Source organism: Bufo bufo, chromosome 4, assembly GCF_905171765.1.
Source record: "Bufo bufo chromosome 4, aBufBuf1.1, whole genome shotgun sequence".
Lineage (NCBI taxonomy): Eukaryota > Metazoa > Chordata > Amphibia > Anura > Bufonidae > Bufo > Bufo bufo.
The window spans coordinates 507744949-507763297 of record NC_053392.1 but is presented as its reverse complement, the minus strand read 5'-3'; the positions used below and the strand labels follow the sequence as shown (position 1 = coordinate 507763297).

The following is an 18349-nucleotide window of genomic DNA, read 5'->3' as shown; positions in this document are numbered from 1 at the left end:
TTGCATGCTCTCCCCAGCTTTATAGGGCCAGCAGACGCAAATGAATCTTCCCCAGACAATGGCTGGTTACCCTTGTGTACTTCAGGCACCTTTTCCAGCAATTAGTTCTAGTATGATAAGATCCCTTCAAAGGAATATTATTTGTTTGTTTGTCTGTTCTATGTACTGACTTCTGCATGACTTCTGATTGCTGCCTGTCCTTACCCTTGCCTGATCTCTGTTCTGACCTCGGACTGATTTTTAGATTGCACGTACTCTGCCTCAGTCTGTCCCTAACTATTGTTTTGGTTTTGCCTGATACCTTATGGTTCTGCACCATTGTCGCTTTACCCCAGGCAGTCAACAGTCACTTGAAAACAGTGGTGTACCTCCAATAGAGGGGAATGTGGGGAAATGAGATCCGCAGTGGAGGATAGGCCCTGTCCCCTAATTACACTCATTAAGTCCAGCTCCTGTATAGTTATCTCTACCATCAGTTGGGAAAAGTTAAAGGTCCTATGATGATGTCTTCACAAGTCCTGTACACCTACGGTAGTAAAGGGACTGCACAAAGAATGGTGTAGTTACTAGGTTACATAGGAGCATCTGCCAGGACCTGTGATGACATCATCATACTCACAGGTGATGTATATCTAGTAAAAGAACTGCACAGCAGAGCATCATCACAGGTCCTGCAAACCCCAACAGTGCAGAATATGAGCTTTCCACTGAGACTAGAATGGAGTGGAAAGAGGAGGTCCTCCTCCTTTCCCTTAGGCTACTTTCACACTTGTGGGGAACAGCCTGCCGGATCCGTGCTACCGCAAGTCCACCGTGCTGGCGGAAGTCCGCTCCGACCCCATTCACTATAATGGAGGCAGGCCGGAGGTCTGGCTGCAGCACAGCAAACATGCAGAGAGGCGGACGGAATGAAACTACATTATAGTGAATGGGCCGGAGTGGACTTCTGCCAACACGGTGGACTTGCGGTAGCACGGATCCAGCAGGCTGTTCACCCTCCGGAATAGCCTGCCAGAAAAGGCTACCGCAAGTGTGAAAGTAGCCCTAATTTGCTCCCCATTCCCTATTTTTATTTATAACATATAAATACTAGCAGAAGGATCCGGCTTCGCACGGGTATATTTCATCTATTTAATTTAATATTTGCGTGTGTTTTTAAAAGATATCGACGATATCCACTATAACAGTGACCTCTACAGTACCCCGCCCCCTTAACACTGACCTCCATAGCGGACTGTCCCTTTAACAGTGACATCCACAGCATCCCTCCCCCTTATCAGTGACCTCCACAGCAGCCCGCCCCTTTAACAGTGACTTTGACAGCATCCCGCCTCTTAACAGTGACCTCCACAGCAGCCCACCCCTTTATTAGTGACCTCCACAGTACCCCATTTCCTTAACAGTTATTTCCACAACACCCCGTCCCCTTAACAGTGGCCTCTACAGCAATCTGTCCCTTAACACTGACCTCCCTAGCGGACCATTCCCTTAACTGTGACCTCCACAGCAGCCTGCCCCTAGGGTAGCCAGAGGTCCAGTTTTAGGGCAGACAGTCCGGTTTTCACAGTCCCTGTCCTCCATCTGGCGCAGGGTCTGAATGGACATAAGGATGTTCTTTTGAACAGCTCACTCTCAGACAGCAGCACAGTGCTGTCTGAGCGTGAGCTGCAGGGAAAAGGTCTTCCTCCCTCCCACCCCTGCAGCTGACAGAAGTTGATTGTTTCCTCCATTTTTTCAATCCCCGTTGGCTGCGGAGTGGGAGGGGTGTGGCTTAGCGTGACCTGGGGGTGGGGTTTTTAAGTCCATCTTTTGAGGGTGGCCATACCTGCCCCCTGAACTGTGACCTCCACAGCACTCCGCTCCCTTAATAGTGTCATCCACAGTGCCCTGCCCCTTTAAAGCTGACCTGCAGCAGTGAAGAAAAATGGCTTGGTTGTTATGGAAACCTGGTGTAAAACTGTGTGTATGTGGAGACCAAGGACCTGTGAGCTTCTATTGGGACATGTGACCGTGTGTATGGCAGTTGGGATATGAAGAGAAAGACCTGCAGGCTTCTATTGGCTAATGTAGGTCATCAGATGTGCCATATTTGCATTTTCTGGGAATATCTCAGGAACGGTACGTGCTAGAGAGCTGTGACCCGGTCTAAAACCTTCCCGGATACCTGATGTACCTGTGTGCCAAATTTCGTAATTGTAAATGCGACGGTGCGGATTCCTTTAGCGGACATATATACAGTGCCTTGCAAAAGTATTCACCCCCTTGACTTTTTTTTGTGTTTTGGTGCCTCACAACCTGGAATTAACATGGATTGTTTGAGGATTTGCATTATTTAATTTACAGAACATGTCCACAACTTTGAAGATTTTTTTTTTTTTTTTATTGTGAAGCAAACAACAAATAGGACAAATAACCGAAAAAGTCAATGTGCATAACTATTCACCTCCCTAAAAGTCAATACTTTGTAGAGCCACCTTTTGCAGCAATCACAGCTCCAAGTCGCTTTGGATAAGTCTCTATGAGCTTTCTACATCTTACCACTGAGATTTTTGCCCATTTCTCCTTGCAAAACTGCTCCAGATCCTTCAAGTTGGATGGTTTGCGCTTGTGAACAGCAATTTTCAAGTCTGACCACAGATTTTTTATTGGATTGAGATCTGGGCTTTGACTAGGCCAAGGATGCTCAACCTGCAGCCCTCCAGCTCCCATCATGCCCTGCTGTAGGCTGATAGCTGTAGACTGTCCTGGCATGCTGGGAGTTGTAGTTTTGCAACAGCTGGAGGACCGCAGGTTGGGCATCCCTGGACTAGGCCATTCAAACACATTTACATGTTTCCCCTTAATCTTTTAAGGACCCTGAGATTTTCCATTTTTGCGTTTTTGTTTTTCACTCCCCGCCTTCCCATAGTCCTAACTTTTTTATTTTTCCATTCACATAGCCTTATGAGGGCTTATTTTTTGCGGGACAAGTTGTACTTTCTAATGGCACCATTTACAGTTGCATACCTCGTAGTAGGAAGCAGGATTTGGAAATGGGAAAAAACAAAACGCAATTCTGATAAAGGTTTTTATTTTTTTACACTGTACACTATGCAGTCAAATTGACCTGTTATCTTCATTCTCCAGGTCAGTACGGTTGCAACGATACAACACTTGTATAATTTTTCTTGCGTTTTAATACTGAAAAATAATTAAAACCATATTCTGATCCCTATACCTTTTTTGTAGTTATGTGTATGGGGCTGTGTGAGGGTTCATTTTTTGCGGGACGATCGGTTCTTTTCAGTGATACCAATTTGAAGCATGTGCGACTTTATGATCACTTTTTATAAAAAAATTATTGGGTAGTTGAAGTAGCAAAAAATGGCAAATCGGCTGTTTTTATTTTTTTTCCTATTACACCATTTGCCTTATGCCATTAATATTGTTATATTTTAATTGTATGGGCATTTTCGCAAACGGCGATGCCCATGATGTTTATTTTTTTTACTGTTTAAGTATTTTTATTTTAAGGAAAGGGGGGTGATTTAAACTTTTATTTTTTTTATATTTGTAAAAACATTTTTTTACTTTTTTTTTAAAGGATAACTGTCACACTTAGACCATAATTTCAATTTTCATATATGTAGTTACTAATAACATGATATTCCAGAATCAGTTACTATTAGACTGACTTACCCCATATTTAATAATATTCAGCACTTAGCAACCAGTCTGCATAAAACTGCAATTTCACTATTCAGTTAAGATGGCCGCCACTGCCCTCACCCTGAGGCTAATCCCGCCTGCCCTCACTAGCCAGTAACAATAGCCCCCCAAAAGTGTCAGTAACCAGAGGCCTCCTCCTAAAGGGTTAATCTCCTGCAGCACAAAGGGGTCCTCTTACCACATGTTGCTTTCATTTATACACTGAGCAGACGGCAGATCTCCCTTCCCTGGTCTGTGCTGATTCAACTCTACTTCTCCTGCTCTGCTGAGTGAGGGAGCATCTGCCAAGCGCAGGGACAGGGAGAAGTGCACACAGCCCAGGCACTGTTATCAGCTGCTGGGGAGGACCTGGCTTTAATCATTTACTTACAGTCCCTGGCTGTCAGTAATCTGACCTTGCACGCTGCCTGCTTCTGCATCCTCCGTCCTTCAACAGAGGATGGACCATGCCTAGCAACACTATTTTAAGCACAGGTAAAAGTAGGCAGTACAGGGGACAAAAATGTGGAATTAAGGGGTAACTGAATACACAGTGAAAAGTTGAAATAGGGCCACCAAGGAGATATTAATCACCACAATCCAATACTCCAAAAAAATAAAAATACGACAGTTATACTTTAAGTCACCTTGGGTGACAATAACTAGCAATCATTAGATTGCCCATTGTATTCATTGATGGCTAAATAGCCATCATTGAAAACATCATTTACACTATACCAATACAATGCTGTCACCTAGTGGCCTTTATTGGTATATTCCTGAAATAGACAACGAAGACTCAAGTAGGCTTCGGTCTATTTCAGGCATGTAACAGGTTCCCCAATCTTAGTCGGGGACAGCTGTTAGCTGAGCTGAAGTGCTCGACTGCTTCATATACACTCACCTAAAGAATTATTAGGAACACCATACTAATACGGTGTTGGACCCCTTTTTGCCTTCAAAACTGCCTTAATTCTATGTGGCATTGATTCAACAAGGTGCTGATAGCATTCTTTAGAAATGTTGGCCCATATTGATAGGATAGCATCTTGCAGTTGATGGAGATTTGAGGGATGCACATCCAGGGCACGAAGCTCCCGTTCCACCACATCCCAAAGATGCTCTATTGGGTTGAGATCTGGTGACTATGGGGGCCATTTTAGTACAGTGAACTCATTGTCATGTTCAAGAAACCAATTTGAAATGATTTGAGCTTTGTGACATGGTGCATTATCTTGCTGGAAGTAGCCATCAAAGGATGGGTACATGGTGGTCATGAAGGGATGGACATGGTCAGAAACAATGCTCAGGTAGCCCGTGGCATTTAAACAATGCCCAATTGGCACTAAGGGGCCTAAAGTGTGCCCAGAAAACATCCCCCACACCATTACACCACCACCACCAGCCTGCACAGTGCTAACAAGGCATGATGGATACATGTTCTCATTCTGTTTACGCCAAATTCGGACTCTACCATTTGAATGTCTCAACAGAAATCGAGACTCATCAGACCAGGCAACATTTTTCCAGTCTTCAACAGTCCAATTTTGGTGAGCTCGTGCAAATTGTAGCCTCTTTTTCCTATTTGTAGTGGAGATGAGTGGTACCCGTGGGGTCTTCTGCTGTTGTAGCCCATCCGCCTCAAGGTTGTGCTTGTTGTGGCTTCACAAATGCTTTGCTGCATACCTCGGTTGTAACGAGTGGTTATTTCAGTCAACGTTGCTCTTCTATCAGCTTGAATCAGTCGGCCCATTCTCCTCTGACCTCTAGCATCCACAAGGCATTTTCGCCCACAGGACTGCCGCATACTGGATGTTTTTCCCTTTTCACACCATTCTTTGTAAACCCTAGAAATGGTTGTGCGTGAAAATCCCAGTAACTGAGCAGATTGTGAAATACTCAGACCGGCCCGTCTGGCACCAACAACAATGCCACGCTCCAAATTGCTTAAATCACCTTTCTTTCCCATTCTGACATTCAGTTTGGAGTTCAGGAGATTGTCTTGACCAGGACCACACCCCTAAATGCATTGAAGCAACTGCCATGTGATTGGTTGCATTAATGAGAAAGAGAACAGGTGTTCCTAATAATTCTTTAGGTGAGTGTATATATATATATATATATATATATATACACACAGGATGGAAAAACGTGGTACACTACACTTTTCCATCCTGCAGAGTCCTAAAAAAAAGTACTTTTTATTTTATTTTATTTTTTTACAATGGAACTCCATGGTAGTGCAGGGTGTGATCCGTGTGGTGCAGGGTGTGATCCGTGTGGTGCAGGGTGTGATGTGTGTAGTGCTGGGGGCTGGTTTTACCCCCTCCTGGGTGACCACATGTCCTAAGTACTCTATCTGCTGTCGGAACAGCTGGCATTTTTTTGGCTTGATCTTGAGCCCATGGTCTCCTAGCCGTCCCAAGACTTGTCGCAGCTTCTGGAGGTGATCTTCAAAGGAAGCCCCGAACACTACTATGTCATCCAGGTATATCAATGCTGATTCGAAGTTGAGGTCCCCCAGACAGTGTTCCATCAATCGCTGGAATGTCCCCAGAGCATTGGAGAGGCCGAAGGGCATCCGGTTGAACTCGTAGAGTCCCATAGGTACAATGAAGGCCATAGCTTTGTCCTTCTTGGCCACCTGCACCTTCCAGTCAAGAGTTGAGAAGAACTTTGCTTGGCTTAGGGCTGATAATGACTCCTCAATCCGCGGAAGGGGGTAGGCATCCTGGACGGTCTGAGCATTCAGCTTCCGATAATCCACGCAGAACCGGAGACTCCCGTCTTTCTTCCACACCAAGACTACCGGAGCAGCCCACAGACTTTGACTCTCCTGGATTACCCGGTTCTCCAACATGCTGGCCACCATATCTTTCACCTCCTGATACATCTTAGGTGGGATCTGCCGGTAACGTTCCCTGATCGGCGCAGCATCGCCGGTTGGGATAGCAGTAGCACACCCAAAATCCTCATCATGTCTTGAGAAGGCCTCCTGAAATTCCCAGAGGGTGTCTTCCAGCAGCTTTTGTTCCCCCGGGGTCAGGGTTCTGCAATCCACCCCCATACGGGCCATGATCACTCGACCGTTCCACTCCGCTGTCGGGGTTTCCCTTGAATGGATCTCCACAGCATAGGTCCAGGCTGATCTCCTATCCGGCTGCAGCGTGAAGCCCCTTCGTCGAGCTATACCCCCTTCGGACACATAAACTTTGGCCAGTAGGGTGTTTGCGGGGACGGTTAACTTGCAGTCCTCAACATTACAGCAGCGTATAGGCACACATCCGTCCTTCACAATGACAAGGGCCCGGGCTACCAGTGGGCGAATCTGCGTTTCTTCTTGATAAGTGGGTTCGATTAGGACCTCCAGTCCATTCAATTGTCGTCCAGCCCCCACTGGCAGCATCAATATTCGCTCTTGTCAAGGTGGGATCTTCAACGGGGTCCTCCAGAGCACCCTCACGTCTCCAATGGCCCGACCGGACAGGTTACTCTTTTGCAGGCTACAGCTCCTCACCATCTGTTGTAAGACCTTCTGGTTAGGCCGGTGTGCGGTGGCCCGTTGCCAGTACTTCGGCCCTTCCTTCGCATAGAGTTGATGGTCTAGGTGTCTCAGTATATTCATGCCCAGGGTCGCGTCCATTCCTTTCCGGGACGAATGGTCCACCAGCACGACCCTTTTCTTGCTGATGTCTTGCCCAAACAGTCGGACCCGCATCCAGACTATCCCTCGGACATCCATCTCTCTATTATCGTCAGCCGTCAGCCTGATGACGCTCCCGTCTTCGGGCTCCATCATATGCCCGAAGTGCCTCTCAAAGAACTCCAGAGGCATTAAGGTACACTCTGACCCTGTATCAACTAGGCAGCAGACCTTTCGGCCTTCCAACTCGGCTTCTAATACGGGGCTGCTGGCATACAAGTCACGTTCTTCACGCAGAGGGCTTAACTTCTGGTGCACCGCCGCAGGACGCCCAGCTACTGCAGCGGTTGGAAGTTTAACATCGCTCAGACGCTACCTGTTCTAGGCACTCTCTGGCCATATGGCCGTACTTTCGGCAAGCCCAACAGAGGGGCCCTCTTCTGACTGGCTCCCTCACCGGGGTTGTTCTGGGTGGAGTGACACGAGGTGCAGGGACCGTTTCCGGACGCCAAGATGGTTCTGCCTTCATCTGGAACACTTCCAGCCGAAGCTCTTTCAATTCCGCCTGCAGGGCCTGGACCACATCATTTAAGGACTCCGATCCTTCAGACCCCGGCCGATCCCTTGTAACATGCGTGCTACTCATGTCCCGTTCCTCGTCCTCAGTGATCTCACATGTGTCAACTTGCCCAAATTCAATGCCGCCAACAAATTGCTTCCGTTGTCACACATCACTTTGCCGATCTCCAGTTGGTGCGGAGTCAGCCACTGATCCACCTGTGCGTTCAGGGCGGACAGGAGTTCCGGTCCGGTGTGACTCTCTGCTTTCAGGCAAGTCAACCCCAAGACGGCGTGACACTGCCGTATCCGGGATGTGGAATAGCCCCTGGGGAGCTGGGGGGGGGGGTGCCGTTGATATGGAGCAAGACGCAGCAGCAGAAGAGGACTCAGCAGAGGAGGTTATGGAAGAGGATGGAGTAGGAGAAGTAGAGGAGGTGGCAGCAGGCCTGCCTGCAAGTCGTGGCGGTGTCACCAACTCCTCTGCAGAGCCACGCATTCCATGCTTGGCAGCCGTCAGCAGGTTTACCCAATGTAGGTGATATACCTGCCCTGACCGTGCTTTGCGGACCAGGTATCAGTGGTCAGATGGACCCTTGCCCCAACACTGTGTGCCAGACATGCCATGACTTCCTTTTGCACAATAGAGTACAGGTTGGGGATTGCCTTTTGTGAAAATAAATTTCGGCCGGGTACCTTCCACTGCGGTGTCCCAATAGCTACAAATTTTTGGAACGCTTCAGACTCCACCAGCTTGTATGGTAAAAGCTGGCGGGCTAAGAGTTCAGACAAGCCAGCTGTCAGACGCCGGGCAAGGGGGTGACTTTGTGACATTGGCTTCTTACGCTCAAACATGTCCTTGACAGACACCTGGGCAGATGAGCAGGAACTGCTCAAGGCGAGAGACGGAGTGGCGGATGGTTGAGAGGGGGCAAGGAGGACAGCAGTGGTTGACGTGGCTGAAGATGCTGGACCAGGAGGAGGATGGCGGCTTTGAGTTTGTGTGCTGCTTGTACTCATGTGTTGATCCCATAGGCGTTTGTGATGTGCGATCATGTGCCTTCGCAAAGCAGTTGTACCTAGGTGGGTGTTGGACTTCCCACGACTCAGGCTCTTTTGGCACAGGTTGCAAATGGCATCGCTGTTGTCAGAGGCAGACACCAAAAAAATGCCTCACTGCTGAGCTCTGCAATGAAGGCATTCTGGTGGTGGCAACAGCATTCGTTGATTGGCGTGCTGTCTGGCTGACCCCGGGTGCCGATGCATGCTGTCTGACTGTGCCACTAGCTCCTTGCGACGACCTCCCCCTGGTTCCAACTCGTCTCCTCCTCCTCTCTGTCTCCCCATCTGAACTTTCCCCCTGTTCTTCTTCTCTTCTAGCGGGCACCCACGTGACATGCACGCACACATCGCCATCATCAACCGCTTCACTTGTATCTGACAACTCAGCAAAGGAAGCAGCAGCGGGTACAACATCATCATCATCATCACACCGTACGTCCATGTGTGTAATGCTGCCTGACTGAGACATATCCCTGTTATCTACATCCTCTGGCAATAATGGTTACGCATCACTCATTTCTTCCAACTGATGTGTAAATAACTCCTCTGACAGATCAAGTGAAGCGGCTGTGGTGCTAGTGTTGGTGGTGGTGGCGGCAGGCGGGCGAGTGGTAACTTGAGAGGTGCCCGAAGCTAAGCTGGAGGAGGATGGTGCGTCAAGGTTCCGAGCGGAAGCTGTAGAAGATTGGGTGTCCTGTGTTAGCCAGTCAACTATGTCCTCAGAACTTTTCGAGTTCAGGGTACGTGGCCTCTGAACACTGGACATTATTCTAGGGCCAAAGGGAATCACAGCACCACGACGGCCCCTGCGGGGTGGCCTGCCTCTGCCTGTCATTTTTTTTTTAGATTAGTTAAGTTGTACTATGCGTGCAAGCTACTGTGACACCAGATATGAGTGGCACTGTGCACTGGCAGAAGTTGGCAGAGTAGACGCTGTAGGCCTGACACACACGCTTGCAGACAACTAACTTCTAATTAATCTATTACAGTCAAAAAAAATTATATATTTTTTAATGTGCACTACTGTTACACCAGATATGAGTTGCACTGGTGTGACACTGTGCCCTGGCAGGCCCTGAAACGCACACGTGTGACGGAAACTGACTGATATTATTTCACAGTCAAAAATTATTATTTTTTTTTTAAATGCAAGCTATTGTATTTGACACCAGATATGAGTGGTGGCACTGGGCAAGTGGGCACGGTATACGCTGTGAGCCTGACACACACGCTGGCAGGCAACTGCAATTAGATTACACAGGAAAAAAAAAAAAAGCAGACTGATTATTACAGTCAAAAAAGTTATTATTTTTTTTTTAATGCAAGCTATTGTGACACCAGATATGAGTGGTGGCATTTATTTTATGCTAATGAGGCTCCAAGGTGCCCAGAGGGGCGTTTTTTTCCCTCTCCGGTGCCCAGTGACGTCCCCCTGCAGTGCCCAAGAACGCCTCCTAATCCTGAAATTACCTCCCACAGCCCGGCAAACGGTTCCGCCCCCTCCTCACGTCATCATCTACCTTATAGAAATGCCCCGTCCTTCTTCCTGTCGGCGGTCAGAAAACTCACGCAGGCGCAGTACCGCCTGCACGATCATCAACCTCCTCAGGGCAACAGCGCTCAGGTTACATCACTGGGCTTGGCGCATGCCCAGTGAGACTTTTGAGGCTGTTGCCCTCAGGAGCTTGATGATCGCGCAGGCCGCCGACAGGAAGAAGGACGGGGCATTTTTTTTAAGGTAGATGATGACGTGGGGAGGGGGCGGAACCGTTTGCCGGGCTGTGGGAGGTAATTTCAGGATAAGGAGGCGTTCTTGGGCACTGCAGGGGGGCTTCACTGGGCACCGGAGAGGGGAAAAAACGCCCCTCTGGGCACCTTGGAGCCTCATTAGCATAACAAACAAAGCGCTTTTATATCACAAGGACAAAACGAAATAAAGTAAAAAGAAGACTGCTGGAAATAAAGTACTTTAGTGAACATAGCGATGGTGACAGCTGGGTTGTTATGGAAACCTGGTGTAAAACTGTGTGTATGTGGAGACTAAGGGCCTGCGAGCTTCTATTGGCTGATAAGGGTCATGTGACTAGGCTTCTATTAGCTAATGCATTTTTTTGGGGAATATCTCAGGAACGGTATGTGCTAGAGAGCTGAGACCCAGTCTAAAACCTTTCCGGACACCGGATGTACCTGTTTGCCAAATTTCGTGATTGTAAATGTGACGGTGCGGATTCCTTTAGCCCCGGGTGTCAAGCTGTCAGCTACACAGGGGGTGCTGCCATGCCATGCCTGCCATGCCTGCCGGCACTGAGTCCAGGCATCGTACTGTGTTAAAGTTGTGATCTAGGACCTTAGATGACATCATCACCATGTGACCAGTAACCTAGCAATTACTGGTCACATGGCTATGAGGTCATCACAGGTCCTACAAGGAGTGTTGCAGAAGTTAACTGTGGAGCTTTTTTTGTGTGAAGATTACATCAGAAAAAGGTGACAGGGGCTGTTATGTTAATATACTGTAAACTACTGTATAGTGGGGTGCTGTATACTGTGTGGGGGGCTGTATACTGTGTGGGACTGTATACTGTGGGGGGGCTGTATACTGTGTGGTGGGCTGTATACTGTGTGGGGGCCTGTATACTGTGGTGGGCTGTATACTGTGTGGTGGGCTGTATACTGTGTGGGGGCTGTATACTGTGTGGGGGCCTGTATACTGTGGGGGGGCCTGTATACTGTGTGGGGGCCTGTATACTGTGGGGGGCCTGTATACTGTGGGGGGCCTGTATACTGTGGGGGGCCTGTATACTGTGTGGGGGGCCTGTATAGTGTGGGGGGGCCTGTATACTGTGGGGGGGGGGGGCTGTATACTGTGTGGGGGCCTGTATACTGTGTGGGGGGCTGTATACTGGGGGGGGGCTGTATACTGGGAGGGCCTGTATAGTGTGGGGGCCTGTATAGTGTGGGGGCCTGTATACTGTGTGGGGGGCTGTATACTGGGGGGGGGGCTGTATAGTGTGGGGGGCTGTATATTGTGGAGTGCTATACTGCTGTACTGTATAGTGTGGGGGGCTGTATCGTGTATAGTTTGGGGTGCTGTATACGGTGAGGTGTTGTATACTGTGGGGTACTGTATAGTGTGGGGTGCTATACTGCATACTGTGTGGTGCTGTATACTATAGGGGGCTATACTGCATACTGTGGGGTGCTGGGGTGCACTGTAACACTAGGGTGAGCCCGAGCCCTGGTCTTCTTCCTGCAGAGCGGTGCTCACTTCCAGCCTGAGCCCAGCTGCCCAGAGCACTGATTCTGAGCCACTGGAGTCTTCAGAACTGGAAGTATTTACAGTCATTCACTGGACTCTACCAGATGTGTGGATTTTTTGTGTGTGTGTTGTGGTGGAGGGCGTGATTGCATGCTAGGGTGTGGGAAGGTGGGATCCAGGGGGCCCAAGTAAATTTTTGCCCAGGGTCCAATCATTTTTAAAGACGGCCCTGTATATATATAAATAAAGACACCGCAGCACTTCCAGTAGGTGAAAATAGTGGGATCCTTTTATTCACCCAAGCAACGTTTCAATCCACTTGCTGGGACCATTTTCAAGCTTGAAAATGGTCCCAGCAAGTGGATTGAAACGTTGCATGGGTGAATAAAAGGATCCCACTATATTCACCTACTGGAAGTGCTGCGGTGTATTTATTTATATTGAACATCACTTTGGTAAAGTGCAATACCGCTGGCACCTGCTGCTACAGGTTGTTTTACAAGGTGTGCTGCCCTGAACTTCTATATTTGCTATATATATATATAATAATATATATATATATATATGGAAACGGACAGCACATCCAGTAGAAAAAATTCAAGATTTATTCAACCACTTTGTGCCACTGTGGTTGAATAAATCTTGAATTTTTTCTACTGGATGTGCTGTCCGTTTCCATCTACATACTTTGGGTAAGCAGTGACAACCCTGGACATAGCACCCGCTACGTTTTTAGTGAATTGGTGCTGCCACACTTTTCCTTTTTATATATATACACTCACCTAAAGAATTATTAGGAACACCATACTAATACGGTGTTGGACCCCCTTTTGCCTTCAGAACTGCCTTAATTCTACGTGGCATTGATCCAACAAGGTGCTGATAGCATTCTTTAGAAATGTTGGCCCATATTGATAGGATAGCATCTTGCAGTTGATGGAGATTTGAGGGATGCACATCCAGGGCACGAAGCTCCCGCTCCACCACATCCCAAAGATGCTCTATTGGGTTGAGATCTGGTGACTGTGGGGGCCATTTTAGTACAGTGAACTCATTGTCATGTTCAAGAAACCAATTTGATATGATTCGAGCTTTGTGACATGGTGCATTATCCTGCTGGAAGTAGCCATCAGAGGATGGATACATGTTCTCATTCTGTTTACGCCAAATTCGGACTCTACCATTTGAATGTCTCAACAGAAATCGAGACTCATCAGACCAGGCAACATTTTTCCAGTCTTCAACAGTCCAATTTTGGTGAGCTTGTGCAAATTGTAGCCTCTTTTTCCTATTTGTAGTGGAGATGAGTGGTACCCGGTGGGGTCTTCTGCTGCTGTAGCCCACCCGCCTCAAGGTTGTGCGTGTTGTGGTTTCACAAATGCTTTGCTGCATACCTCAGTTGTAACGAGTGGTTATTTCAGTCAACGTTGCTCTTCTATCAGCTTGAATCAGTCGGCCCATTCTCCTCTGACCTCTAGCATCCACAAGGCATTTTTGCCCACAGGACTGCCGCATACTGGATGTTTTTCCCTTTTCACACCATTCTTTGTAAACCCTAGAAATGGTTGTGCGTGAAAATCCCAGTAACTGAGCAGATTGTGAAATACTCAGACCGGCCGGTCTGGCACCAACAACCATGCCACGCTCAAAATTGCTTAAATCACCTTTCTTTCCCATTCTGACATTCAGTTTGGAGTTCAGGAGATTGTCTTGACCAGGACCACCCCCTTAAATGCATTGAAGCAACTGCCATGTGATTGGTTGACTAGATAATTGCATTAATGAGAAATAGAACAGGTGTTCCTAATAATTCTTTAGGCGAGTGTATATCTGTACACACTGCACTATTATACGCTGTATTTCTTACATCAGTACACTGCTCTTTATAATATATATCTAATATATAAAGCTGAGTGTATGTGTGTGTGTATATGTTTGTATGTCCGCTAAAGGAATCCGCACCGTCGCATTTAAAATCATGAAATTTGGCACACAGGTAAACCTGGTGTCCAGGAAGGTTTTAGACCAGGTCTCAGCTCTATAGAACGTACCATTCGTGAGATATTAAAAAAAAATGCATTAGGCAATAGAAGCTTGTTCACATGACCATTATCAGCCAATAGAAGCTCGCAGGTCCTCCAGCCTCCACATACACAGTTTTACTCCAGGTTTCCATAACAACCCAGCCATTTATCTTCACTGCTGTAGGAGAGCTTTTAAAGGAAATCTGTCACCAGGATAATCGCTATTGAAGTAAAGCCATGGCCTAATAGCACTTAGTACCTTATTTCAAGATGTGCCTTTGTTCCAGCAATAGATGTTTTTATACTCTGAAAATCCAGTTTATTTGGTATGCAAATTAGCCAGTAAGGTGCCAAGAGGGGCGTCACTCTTGCAGGAAGGAGCCCAGACACGCCCCCTGCCACAATGTGTCCACCTTCAAAAGACTTAAAACCCTGCCCCCAGGTCCCACTAAGACATGCCCCTTATCTGGTTAGGCCACGCCACCTCCCATTCCTGAGCCGACGGGGATTGAAAAAAAAAATATGTAGGTAAAAATCTACTTCCGTCAGCTGCAGGGGAGGGAGGGTGACTTTCTACCTGCAGCTTACACTCAGACAGAACAGTGCTGCTGCCTTAGAGTGAGCTGTTCAAAAGGACACGTCCCCGATCTGGTTAGGCCACACACCCTCCACTCCTTAACCGACAGGGATTAAAAAATTTAAGGTTAAAATCAACTTCTGTCAGCTGCAGAGGTGGAAGGGTGACTTTCTCCCTGCAGCTTACACTCAGACAGTACAGTGCTGCTGCCTTAGAGTGAGCTGTTCAAAAGGACACGTCCCAATCCAGTAAAGGCCACTGTTAAGAGGGAGGGCCCCTGTGAAAGTCACTGTTAAAGGGTAAGGCTGCTGTAAAGGTCAAAGTTAAGGGGGTGGGCTGCTGTGGAGGTCACTGTCTTGGGGGCGGTGTGCTGTATATGTCACTGTTATAGTGGATAGTGTGGATATCTTTTAACGACACACACAAACATTAAATGAAATAGATTAAATATACCCGAGCAAAGCCGGGTCCTTCAGCTAGTCTTATATATATATATATATCTACAAGCTAAAATTGAAAAATTGACTCCGATAACACATGTGAACAGTGTTATCTTGTGACAAAAGCCATTGAAATCCATTGAAAAAAGAGTTATCTTTTTAATTACATTCTTTACTTAACATGTAAACCATCAAGTTTAGGTCATCTGCATCTGTGTATACACACACACACACACACTCTGCATCTATTATACAGTATAATGGATGCAGTGTGTACAGGTATATAGTATATCCAGCAGTGTACTGATATGTGAGGTACGAGCTGTAATTTATATGTCATTCCTCACATATCAGTACACTGCTGGCCAGGAACGGGTAGTGGGAGGAGCTATGAATGGTGCATGGGGGCCCAATTTAGATTTTTGCTATGGGGCCCAGTGACTTCAAGAAGTAGTGGCCTGGAGGCTTCCCTGCAGCAGAGTCTAGATCCCTGTACAGGGGTTAAAGGGTAAATACCCGGGGAGACACTTAAGGCCCCTTTACACTGCCCAAGCATTGAGTGAAGATCTGCCATTGTAAAGGTGCCGCCGATTACCTGATGAACAAGAGAAATGCTCATTCATCAGGTAACAAGATCTTATGTGCAGACATAGTTTGCTGGCAGCAGATCATGCCATCTAAACAGTCTCTGCTGCCAGCAAACAATGATTCTGTATGGGGATGAACAATGATATTAGCAATTGCTCCTCCCCATATTGTGGAGGAGATCGCTGCATGTAAATCCGGAAGTCTCCTTTACTGACGAGCAGGCCATTGTTGAGAAGAAACACTTCCTTCCCGACATTCGTCTACTTAATTGAGTAGTGTAAAGGGGCCTCTAGGAGTAGTCAAATCTGTTCAAGTGACACAGTAGATCCACATCTGCATCCTTTATATTGCACAGATATGTTTAATTTTGTTATATCAATAATTAGCCTGTTTGCATATTTTATGGAAAATCTTTAAGACATAATGGACAGTTTGGGTTGCTCAAGGACAGATGTAGGAAACAGGTCACACCCATTGTCACAATGCCATACATTTGTTTCTCAATTTTTGTATTAAATACCATGAAATAATAAAACTTTTGTTGTTTACCTAGGGCTCCTGAGGATGCACCGATCAAAGAAAAGCTACTGTTTGCAAGCTCAAAACCATACTTAAGACAAGCATTTTCAGGTATGTACAGAATTAAGAGGTTGAAAATTCTATGTGAAAAAGCATACAACACATGAGATCGTATAGAAACGGTGCATTGTATTTTAGAAGCAATCAAAAGTTCACCAGTTATAGTCCCCTTGTGGAACTATTAAATGGTTAAAAAAAAAGTAAAATTATATAATAAAAAATAAATAAAAAACTCCAATAAGAAAATAAGCTTTTTTCCCCCCATTGAATAAGCAATTAAAAAAAATAATATCACCCCCATGTTTGGCATCACCCATCTGTAACAATCCACACTACACAAATATCATGCGAATTATCCCATACAGTAAATACCGTAAGAAAAAGGCCAGAATTGCTTTCTGCTTAGTTGCCACCAAAAAAAGTTATAAAAAGCTTTCAAAAAGGGATTTTTAACCCAAAATGATACCAATAAAAACTACAAGTTATCCCGCAAAAATCAAGCACCCACATAGCTCCATAGAAAGAAAAATAAAAAAAGTTACGGGTCTTGGGATGTAGCGATGGAAAAAGACTTTCTTCTTTTTAAAAAAAGGGTTTTTATTGCGCAAGAGTAGTAAAATGTAAAAAAACAAAAACAATGTATTGGGTAACGCTGTAATTGTACTGACCCTGAGAATAAAGTTATCATGTTATTTAAGCCAAAAAATAAACGCAGCAAAATTTATAAAGTAAAAACTCAGTGGCAGTATTGCTCTTTTTCTCCCAATCTCCCTCCCAGAAAGAGTTAATAAAAGTTAATCAGTAAGTTATGTGTACCCCAAAATGGCACCATTAAAAACTAAAACAAGCCCTCATACAGTTCCAATACATAGACGGAAAAATCTAAGACATTACACCTCTTGGAAAGTGACGATGAAAAAATGAAAAAACTCTTGGTCAGTAAGGCACAAAACAGGCAGGTTACTAAAGGGTTAATTTCCCACTGACATGAGCATTTACTCTCAAGCACTTGGCCATATTACACCCTATGACCTCCACGATCATAGTAATGGGGTCTGGGGTCAAGCTAGATCTATTTATGCCTCATATTTTATACATAGGCACTGTTTTTTTTTGTTTTTTTTTACATTTTTGCTGAAATAAAAATGCTTAATGAATTTTTGCACATTAATAACAAAAATGTTCTTTCTTATTTAGGAGTCAACAAACAGTGGGAGCTTCATTGTCAGGATGACCTCACCATTGATCAGCTGGCGCAGAAACTCACAAGTGGCAAAATAAAATCTTTAGAGGGACATCTTTTATAGATAATTAGTGCCAGTAACACACTAACTGATTACAGTGGATCTAAACCCCTTTAAGAATAAAACATATTTACGACAATCTCAGCATTTTTTCCCTGAACTGTATATTTCAGATCACTTCTGTCATTTAAAGGCTATACCGCTCCGATACTTAAAGCAGTTATCCAATGACTAATGTAAAAAATGAAAATCAAACACCATATAGTAAATGACAACCTATTTCTTTATTTTTTTAATCAAATCTTTATTTCAAATTTTGACAAATATATCCATCAATCGACATGACATTTGCAGGTAAAAAAGAACAATGAACATCAAGAAGTACTCCAAAATCCTTAATGATCACATACTTTGATAATTATTACTGCAGAAATATCTGCAATTAAGGTAATTAGATGAAGAAAATGACATAGGGAATGACACCAGTAATGAGATAAGTAATGGCAGAAGTAATGACACAAACACAAACATGGCTTGTATGTGATAGCCGAGGTAGAATTTGAAAAGCTAACTCTCTGTGCTGTATATAATTAGGCCACATTCTCGACCGGCAGTTAAATGGGAGTAAGTTACAACTTAAACATGTGAGAGGTGTGCATCAGAAAGACTCCCAACCCTGATACCTGGT

General features: G+C 45.7%; 1 protein-coding gene across 1 annotated transcript in view; it reads left to right on the top strand.

Annotated features, from left to right (window-relative positions):
• DSTN (destrin, actin depolymerizing factor) overlaps positions 1-17805 on the top strand; it is a 64041-nt gene extending 46236 nt beyond the window's left edge. Inside the window, exons 3-4 of the mRNA XM_040429661.1 lie at positions 16392-16468; positions 17615-17805. Coding sequence (XP_040285595.1) covers positions 16392-16468; positions 17615-17724 — 187 coding nt within the window. The 3' untranslated portion in view covers positions 17725-17805. The remainder of the gene's footprint in view (positions 1-16391; positions 16469-17614) is intronic.
• Positions 17806-18349: the final 544 nt, after the last annotated feature.